The sequence below is a fragment of the Zootermopsis nevadensis genome, unplaced genomic scaffold (assembly GCF_977971745.1).
Source record: "Zootermopsis nevadensis isolate Lab colony 2312 unplaced genomic scaffold, Znev_1.0 Znev_ptg000025l, whole genome shotgun sequence".
NCBI lineage: Eukaryota > Metazoa > Arthropoda > Insecta > Blattodea > Termopsidae > Zootermopsis > Zootermopsis nevadensis.
Genome location: NW_028259157.1, coordinates 11,968,095 through 11,978,659, shown reverse-complemented (window position 1 = coordinate 11,978,659; position 10,565 = coordinate 11,968,095). Strand labels below are relative to the sequence as shown.

The window sequence follows — 10,565 nt, the reverse complement described above, 5'->3', positions numbered from 1 at the left end:
CGAAATTGTCGACAAAAATTTTGAATTCAGAATTTTTCAAAAATGTTTGGTTTTGTGCGCCTTTTGGACGATGCCCTACGTTTTTCGATTTTTCGAAAAATTTTATATTTTTGTCACAAGTCTCTCCACAATATCCAGGCCAGGACCGGCCTTTGCACGACCCGGTCACTGCCGATCCCTTTCTCTGTCGGACGCGGTGTCTAAAGGACTCGCTCTCTGCAAGATACTTTCTCTGTATCACCCGACATATGCCAGGCCGTCTGTGCAAAGACCTGGTTCAGCAGAGACCGGGTGAGGCACAGCCCGAAACAAGCAGAGCAATGTAAGACAGAGAGAGTGAGGCGAAGACGTGGTGAGTCACAGAAAATGGGAAGCAGAGATGGGGTGAGGCAGAGACCGAGTCAAGCATGTACAGGCTGATGCACACACCGCATCAAGCAGAGACCGGTGAGGCACAGGACGAGTGACGCAGAGACCTTGTTAACCAGAGACGGAGTCAAGCACAGACCTGGGGAATCACACACCGTGTACAGCAGATACCGGTTGACTCACAGACTGAGTACGGCTGAGACTGTGTGAAATAGACAGCCCGGCGGAGTCTAGTCCTGATAGGGATGAGCCAGGTCAAATTTAGAAGAAAAAAATTTCAAATTTTTCGAAAAATCAAAAAACGCTGCAAACGCTCTGAAATGCGCACAAAACCGAAAATTTTCTGAAAATTCGAAAAAATATTAAAAGTTGAAAATTTTCAAAAATTCTTGGTTTTGTGCGCGTTTTGGACCATTTCCCACGTTTTTCCATTTTTCGAAAATTTTCGAAAAAATTGAAATTTCTCAAAAATTGTCTAAATTTTAAAAAAATTAAAAATGGCTGCAAATGGCATGAAACGCGAAGAAAACTAAAAATTTTCAAGAAATTTTGGTTTTGTGCGCTTTTCACACAATTTCCAGCATTTTTTGAATTTTCGAAAATTTTGAAAAATTTCAACATTTTTTTCTAAACACTCCCCAAGAGATGCCTGCCAAACTCGGTGAATGACTACCTCTGTCTCTGCCGGTCTCGGCCTCTATCTCGCCCGGTTGCTGCCTGCCTCGGTGTCTGTACCAACCGGCCTCTGCAGGACTCGGTCTCTGCCTTACGTGTTGTCGCCGCACCAGTGTTTTTAGAGAAGGCAAGTCAGAGCCCGTCATACAGAGACCGGTCCGTGCACAGGCCGAGTCAGGCACACACCGCATTCGTCAGAGACACTGTACATCAGAAACTGTCCGACAGAGACCGGTCCTGCAAGGCATCAGGTGGTGGAAATTTTTCAAAAATTTCAAAATTTTCAAAAAACCAAAAAATGCTGCAAATTGTCCAAAAAGCGCACAAAACCAAAAAAAAAAATTGAAAAATTTTACATTCAAAATTTATTTCAAAATTTTCAAAAAATCAAAAACGCTGGTAATTGTCCAAAGAGCGCACAAAACAAAAAAGATTGAAGAACTTCACATTCCAAAATGATTCAAATATTTCAAATTTTTTTGATTTTGTGCGCTTTTCATACAATATCCGTACTCAGTGAGCAATTGGGCTTAAGGATAAAAAAAGCAAGACAAAAGTTGAGGAGCAGCAGAAAGGAGAATATTGATCCATTAAATATCAAAATTGGGAAAGACACAGTAGAAGTGAAGGAATTCTGTTATTTAAAAAGCAAAATCACAAAATATGATGAAGGAAGGAAGACATTAAAGGCATATTAGCACAAGCAAAAAAAGCATTCTTCAAATAGTGTGCCTGAAGACAATCTGAATGTCAGAATGCAGTATGCAATTCGTTCTCAGAGAATAACAGAAGCAAAAGGTAGGCAGGCACTTCAAGACTTTACTTTGTATTAAGGTAGGTCATACTGCAGGGGAAAGATAGGCAGCAAACCATCAGCTTCTCATACTCTACTATGCAGAAATTTAACATAATAATGCATGGGACCCGGCTTCATAATAAACTAGACTGTATATCTGAGTAAACTCTATCTGTATATTGCCTACCGTCAATTTAAGTTTTTTCAGCAATATATAATAACTGAAATTCGGCTGAATATTTATCTTTGTCATTAATTTTTGAAGTTTTGTAAAGTCCACACTCAAGTATTTTAACCACTATGTCAAATATATGAACAAAGTCTTTAACAACATGGTGTGCATCATTATTTATTTGGCATACAATTTCTTTATAATGTAATGTGTAGAAGCAATTACAGACAGAATCTCTCCAAACACTTCCTTAGTCAGTAACACAACACAAATAAGTCAATCTGGAATAGAAATGATGTTACTGTCTAAATATACAAGAGTTAAACTACCATTTATTGGAACAAATCTTTGAGTTTTACTCTTTTGGCTATGTAATTGAATTTTGTGTTGTATTTGTACTTTTATAGTAAGGAGTGACTTTCTCTGGAACTTTATAAAACTAGTATGAGACAAGCGTAAATATTTTTATGTTCTATTGCTTTCAATAACTTCCACATTCCCTTTGGGAAAACTATATTAATTTTACAGACTCAATCTGAGGACAAAACAAAATATAACAAGTAAAACTTAATTTTGTAGGAACTTATTTACTTGTCTTCCGTTACAGTACATAACTTAATTTTGGCATTGGTATATGAGAAGCCCAGAATAAGAGAACACTGAAACACAAAATCAAGTCAGAATCAATTCAATTGTATATGTGAATTTGCATGTTTGAATAATTTTAAACTAGTTCGGAAGGTCAATCATTCCAGAACGTATGACAACTCATTATGCAGCATAATGAATATACTTTGGTATGTGGGTTGCAGTCACCAGCTGCGCAGTTAACCCTTTACAGCGTAGGTTCTCCAGAAAAGTAAAAGAAAGCCAATCCTTCTTTCATCCACGGAATTCATATGAATACACAATTTACAGCAATCTTGTTACATCACGTAGGAAACAAGCATCAAGATGTATATCCAATTAACCCTTTGAAGATGAAGCACATCTTAAGGATATTTAAAAATTGTCTCATTTCAAACAAAACACAATGCTTCTCCAATACAAAGATTGCTATGTTACAGCTGTTTAGGGTAATAAATGGTTTACTATGATAATCACATCAATCTCAGTGGAAAAATTCTGAGTTATTGGTTATCAAAGTACAGTGTACGACTGCAATCTTGAGACTTGCAAGGAAGGCAGGAAGTCCGTAGCATTAAAGGCAGACGCCGTCTTTCCTCCTCACCCCGCAAGTCGCAAGATTACAGTCTTTAACTATATATTCTACATATAGTTAACACTGATCTTTAAAGGGTTAATCAGATAACTTCAAATCCAGTCTCAAATATACATAAATTTTACTACGTGAGTGCTGACTTTCACTTACCTTGAAATGAGAAAGTGGTTCTATTACAATCATACAGATGCCGCAGAATGTAGAGAAGTTCCGAACTACTGACAAATGTATACAATCACACGCCTGCAGGAACTAAACTCGCTCATACACTTGTGCTGTGCGTGATGGCAAGTACAGCTGAAAATTTTTTCATAAATTGTTATCTTGCTGTATATAAAATATTGCTAAGACAATATTACGATGGAATTCATGTATCTTCTGGCATTAACGTTATGGGTCTGATAATGAATAAAGAATGGAGGGGAAATTTTAATGACCAACACTTTCTATTAATCAAAACTAGTGAATACAAAGATAGCATTTAAAAAAATTAAGAATACTCATACATGGGAGTCTCACATATCCAGTAATACGGAAGTTACATTTTCAATTCCTAACCTCAAACACAACAGAATAAAGCACGTAAAATAAAACCAAAAAGATACAATGATATGACTTCCTTTTTACCTTGATTGAATTCCTTCTACCAGCAAACTCTTCAGGATAAGTGAAATGTGGAACATTTGAATCCACTCGATAGAAGCCTCCATATTTTTCAAAATCTGTATCGAGGACTACCCTGTATTCTCCAGGCACCTCCACTCCTATGCGATAATCAGGGAAACTCTGGGTCGGATGAAAGTTGAAGACAAACAGAAGCTCTGCTCGTTCAAAAGCCACAACTTTATCAGCCTCATGTTTCCAGCTTACATACCCCTAAAAACAATTAAATGTTATCACATATTTGGCCAATCCCAAATTAATAATTATACATCAGTGACAGAATCCTCTTTGGCAAACAGGTGTATGAATTTAAGGCAGAAGTACAATGTTTCAAAGACTTTCTCTGTTTCCATCATCACAGAATGACATCATTTATGATGTTGGAGAAACATAATTTACAATTTACCTATTCATATTTAGTTCATCTGCTGATGTCCAAATACATAATCAATCGTTACACATAACACAAGCAATATTTTTCACACCTGAATCAGTCCTTGAAGTTGTTGGCCATATCAGTCATCATTCATTACCTTTAATTTTAATGGTTTGTCTTCCCTCCTCACTTGAAAAACATTTAATCCCACACAAGAAAATAAGCTCTGCACAGTTCATCCACATAAGCATGTAAGAGTGCTTTGTAAATGTCTGTGGATTCTTTGCCATTTTCATGAAAACTCAATGCTCATTCTGTGTTTTAAAAATGCATTAATCAATTACTAACAAAGGCTCAAAACAATGCAAACAGTGCTTCAACAGACACTTACAGCTATTGCAAAATAAAATGAACACCAGTCGCATATTCTAACACATGCCATTTAACTAGTGGGGCTACCTGTTAGGTGAAAAAATAAGTCCCATTTCTTTTATGCCACACTTTGTAAATCTCATGCAGTAAGTATCATCTTCTTGCAAACGCAGTTAATTATTAATTACCGAATCTTTGTGCAGCCACCCGTGGCGTTCCTCCAGACCATTCATGTCAGCATCAAATGCATTCAGAAACTTATACCTCAGCACGTCATCATCCACCAGATGCCACTGACGACGTGCATAATGGTATGAGTCATTGTTTCCGGCCCGTGGAAAGTCAAGCCATTCAGGATGTCCGAACTCATTGCCTGAAAATATTCTGGAAGTTGTATTACTTTATAGCTGTTACAGTTCAAGCAAATAAAGTAAAGTTTGTCCCGCTACGTGCCGTAAAGGCGCTTGGGGTGAGTGGAGGTATAGCTCCTCTCTTTCTTGACCTCGGCACCAGATGGGGGTGAGTGGTCAGCATCACGCCCTGGCCGGCTTTACCCCCGGGAAAGGACCCCGGTACCCATTGTAGAGGAGGCTGGCTGGGCCCCAGAGCCGGTCTGCACCCTGGTCGTCCAGCCAGTAGCTAGTCACTATACTGACTGAGCTATCCCGGCTCATCAGTTCAAGCAAATATTCCATGATATTAAATGCTCAAACACTTAAGAGCACTATTCATACCTTTAAAATCAACACCTTACCTGTACAACACATGTAAGACAGTTAAGTGGTAATACTAACAGAATATGAAAGAAGATACGTAGCTCATAGCAGTATATCAAGATAATTCATGTTCTACAGTAAAACTTTAAAATAACAAATATTTCACTTTATTACACAAGCTGGTACTTACTTTACAGAGCAAAAGCTCTACCTTTAGAACTGTCTCTCTTCAGATGTTCAGTCATATGAATTCAAGTTGATGGAAGTGTGGGCATTAATGCTGATCAACACAAAAACTTTAGGCTGACGTTTACCTGCTGTCCTATGTGAGCGATTAAATGCGAGCGGTGCGAGTTGCGTTGGTAAAGGGGAAATATCAAACTGGCTGTTTGTGTGGCGCTGTCCTAGGTTCCAGCAAAGCGGTCAGGAGAGGGAAGTGGCCAAAGTCCGAGATCAAATATTTTGATATTTTCGCGTCAGTTGCTGCGCTGGCCAGTAAGCATTCGCAAGAAAGCTCTGACTGTGCAATACAGGGTAGGTGCATGCGCAGGAAGGCTGTGTGCTTCTATTGCGGTCTCTCACATAGGACACAACAAGCAATTCCCCGCTTCATATGACACCCCATGCTGCTTATGCAGCTCGGGTAGCTCGCTTGTTATCGCTTACGTAGAACATTGCCATAAAGTGAAACCCAGCTTCATAGGACAATGCACATTGAGTGTATGTATCTATCCTAATGCAATCTGGCTGACCTTTTTTCATATTCCACCAGACGCACTTGTTAATGGCAACGCACAAGATCCCTCTGCTTAATTCAGCATAACAGTAATCTGATACATGAGTTGGCATACCTCAGTCAGTATAGTGCCTGACAACAGATTGGATAACCAGGGTCTGATCCCTAGAAGGGAAAATGGATTTTCCTTCTAGTCTCCAGACCAGTTCTGGAGCCCACCAAGTCTCCTATCCAATGTATACCAGGGTGGTCCTTTCCCCAGACACAAAGCTCAGCCAGGGTGTGGTACTGACCACTAACCTCCATCTAGTGCCAAGGCCAAGAATGAGTAGGAACCATATCCCCCCAGCACATCCAGGCTCTTTACCTTGCATCAGTAAGTGGAAAAGCTCCCACTGCTTCAGTATCAGTTAATGGTGGCCCTTACTTACCCATAAAATTGAGGTATGCCTCCCCTCCCAATCCATGTGTGATCAGCCTTATCATCTTGTGCAGTGCTAATCCTCGATCAATGACTGCCGATGGCTCAGAAGCTGTTGACATGTGTGTGTACATCTCTTTGTCCATTAGCCAAAATGCAATTGTCTTGTCACCAACCAAGGCCTTGAACAACATACAAATAGTGTTAAAGACAAATTAAAATTAAAACACCTAAAGTTATTTACTGAGGTTATACACCATCACATCATGGTGGAAGGATATAAATGACTGATTCATACGTTCTTTAAACACGATGTTTCAACTGCCGAGGTTATTTAGCATCAACGAGATCAGAAAATGAATCAGAATAGCTGGCAAATGAGCTGAGGTTCCAACTGGGAACCTCATGAATGCAAGTCTAGGTAAACTTTAAGCACAAATATTTAATTATAATAAGTCAGTGCAAGACTATTTCAACTGTTTATTCATAAACCATGTACCTACAAACAATATCAAAGTCATAATTTTGTGTTTTATCCCAATCAAGGAGGTTTAAAAGAGGGTGACTAAAATAATTAAATATGAAGACTTATTTCTGTTTCCAAGCGTTCATTTCATTTGTGTATTATGTAAAAAATAATAACAAGTACATAAATTGAAGTGTAGTTAATGTATGCTCGCTCACTCACTCACTCACACACATACAAGTGAGATTAAATCTGAAACTGTCTGGTTAATTTCATTTTGCAACGTCCACCTTTTAAAAAACAGATCAGTACAAACAATCACTCTGGCCAATCAAGCATTTTCATTGAAACTGTTCTTATAATATTTGCACAAGTGAACACTTAGATCTAAATACCTGGTCATGTGACTCTGCATAAGCAACAGTCTTCTCCTGCCACCGTCGATTTGTGAGAGCATGAACAATATTGCCAATATTCCAATCATCATCTTTTACTTCCTTCAGAAGTTTTATCCAATTATCTGGAATTGCCATACCAAGTCGATAATCAAACCCAAGTCCTCCCTCTGACACAGGGCGGCACATTCCTGGCATACCAGACACATCCTGAAAGATATACCATAAAAAAGACAATTTCAGAGACTGATATTATTGGTGCAGTGGAAGAGAGACTGTCTCAGTGAAACTGCAGCCACTACTGGGCCCTAGACAATACATGAATAAATATGGAACAGCAGTGGAATATACTGACAGGAAAAAACAAACTTTGCAGGTACCATGTCAAAGTGCCAGTCCGTCCACCACAAATCCACCTGTACTGACCTGGGTCTGAACCCAAGCTGTAGCAGTGAAAAGCCAGCTACTAAGCGCCTGAAGTAGGACATGGCCAATTTAAGACATTACATTTTATGATATCTAATCTGAAAATTACCTTACATGCAGTACATATATGTGTTATTATATTATATTTATAAATAGAATAGATACAAGTGTCAGTGAAATGAATGTGGGACAAGAAACACGGTAAGATTAGTACCTTTCTCACAACACTTTTATCAGCCTGTCAATACTGCATTCAACAAAACATGTAAAATGTAGGGTGTCAGTCATAATGCATATGTTCGGTTTATGGGTTATAATGCCACGTGGACTGCTAGGTAGATCAAAATCTTTTGAAGGCAATATAATCCTCCAAAATGTTGGTATTCACCTACAAGATACATAGTGTCACAACCAGGAAGACCATAATCTGAACTCTCACTGCCAAAAAAACTTCAAATCAAAGATATTATATGGTATTGTAATATTAAATAACCTATAACTCGAGTAACACACAGTCAAATTGATCAATTTTGTTTCTCTATAATACCTACAGTGATTCTACCATGTATATCTCACCTCAGCAATGGTAATGACATCTGGATATAACTCATGAAGCATGTGGTTAGCCACCATCAAGTACACCAGTGCCTCGGTGTCAACATTCAAACCAAAGTACTCATCATAATGGCCACCGAAACCTTCACCAATTCCACGGGAATGATATAACATAGATGTGACACCATCAAACCTGCCAATAGAGACAACTATATTACAAGTAAGCTAATGCTATAATTTGGGGGGGAGGCTTTCTCATGTCAGCTATATACGTAAGGGGAAAACAACACTAACGTTTTAGAACTATCCTATTGATGCTATTGAGACTCCACTCTGTATAAGTGTCAAACAAATTTTTATGTTTCTAACATAACTTCCATTTCTTGCTCTGATCATTATACTGGGATTACATAAACATTCAAAGCGGACACATCTGAGACATAAATACAAGTAAAATCATGTTTGGTATCCTGAGTTAATCCCTCGTCAGTACATGAACACATCCAATTACCTGAAGCCATCAAAACGGTACTCTTCACAGTACCATCGGAGATTGGACAGCAGAAATCTCAACACTTCATACCTGAAAAACAAATTTAAATACAGGTTAACTTAATATTATATACACTTCCCTTTTAAAACTGCAATACTGTAATGGTTCCAATTTCAGGTTCTCGATGTGACAAGTATGAAGGCATTGCACTGTGCAGTCTGGTAGGAACTAAACAACATTTCAGAGTGCTTACTGCCTCTATCGTCAGAGTAATCTCAGTAAACACCTCTGAAATGTCAGTTAATTTCTGCCAGACTATGGCACAACATCCCATAATATCTGTGATGGTTCCATCAGTAAGATAATGAACAAATTCTACTAGCATGAGTTCCTTTTCGATATCAACATCGGTTCCAGAGTCTAGTCTCTAGGTACTTTTATTCTGTACATAATGGCACTCAAAGACGACCACTTAAATCCCATCTAGTACGAGTATAAACATTTACTGTATGGACATACGATATATAAATATGTGTGTGTGTATAAAATGACTGCAATTTATTTCCTTTTGCTCATTCTTTTGAAGCATAAACTACTATACCATAAGAGAATATAAATTAAAAAGATATTTTAATATTATTTAAAAAGTTAGACAATAAAGAGTTAATATACATTTTGTTCACAGAATATATGCAGTATATGGTTGCAGCATATAAGGGGTGCAATTTCAATAAATGTTAATAAACAAACACACAAATTCACATACAATAAAATCTCTATTTGTAAATTAACAGTCTTTTATTAAAAAAATCTCCATTTTTGACAGAGTCTAGTACCAGATTAATGGTATTGTTTAAATGGATGCATAATGCATAACGTTAAATGTAACTGTCAGACTAAAAGTACCCAGCTTTCTCAATCACTTATGGTTAAATAATATAACAATACTGACTCAGAGTAGTTGAAGAGGCGACTGCCCCAGAGACAGTGTTCACCTCTGGGGCCATCGTGGAAGAAACAACTGTTTGTTCCATCAAACTGGTTTAGGCCATCAAGGACATTTTTGGAGGCATGTGAGTGAACCACATCAAGCAGCACGTACAGATCATGGGCATGCGCGATGTCAATCAGCTCCTTCAGTTCTTCAGGAGTTCCATAGCGACTGTACAAACAAATAACACTTTCTGTTACATTACTTTGACCATATAAGTTAACCCTTTCCATGCAAAAATTTTCTGGAGAAAGATTTCTTTCATATAATTTTTATGGTAGTTTATAAATTCAGTTTGAAAAATGCTGCAAAGTTTGTTTTCTCTTTATTCATAATGCCACACACAAAGACGTTTGTAAAGGATCTGTTTTAAAGTGATTAATCCAATTTGTAGCATGGAAACTGTTAACATGATTACTGTTTCTCATGTCATATACAAATACACTGTTATATCTCCCATCCTAATATTTTCTTTTCTACTTCAGTAAGTTGCAGAGGCTGTTACCCTAAAATCCTCATCATTCAGTATTAAATCTACATACAACAGAAGTCTCGTTCTGAAACTTGCTCAGTCTGTTTTCATGTTTTCCATCCAAATGCAGTCCTTACTAAATTCTGCTTCCAAGAAGTCTATTTTCAAAAAACTCCATTAATGGATTGAGCAACTTTTGGAATTACACTCTTCAAACTTATGTCATCTTAAATAACCAGATTGAATTCT

The 10,565-nt window shown here is 37.8% G+C and overlaps 1 protein-coding gene across 2 annotated transcripts in view; it reads right to left on the bottom strand.

Annotated features, from left to right (window-relative positions):
- Positions 1-2,173: 2,173 nt before the first annotated feature.
- Positions 2,174-10,565, bottom strand: part of AGBE (1,4-alpha-glucan-branching enzyme) — a 14,088-nt gene continuing 5,696 nt past the window's right edge. Inside the window, exons 7-15 of one of the 2 annotated variants that reach the window (XR_002544210.2) lie at positions 9,806-10,015; positions 8,872-8,943; positions 8,382-8,553; positions 7,380-7,589; positions 6,529-6,700; positions 4,834-5,018; positions 3,862-4,110; positions 3,385-3,531; positions 2,174-2,671 (exon numbers count right to left, since the gene is read on the bottom strand). Coding sequence is in view for 1 of the 2 variants with exons in the window: in XM_022071512.2 (XP_021927204.1) it covers positions 3,487-3,531; positions 3,862-4,110; positions 4,834-5,018; positions 6,529-6,700; positions 7,380-7,589; positions 8,382-8,553; positions 8,872-8,943; positions 9,806-10,015 (1,315 nt within the window). In the remaining variant the exon portion in view is untranslated. Of the gene's footprint in view, positions 3,532-3,861; positions 4,111-4,833; positions 5,019-6,528; positions 6,701-7,379; positions 7,590-8,381; positions 8,554-8,871; positions 8,944-9,805; positions 10,016-10,565 lie in introns of both variants that reach the window. The other variant, XM_022071512.2, reaches the window with a different exon arrangement.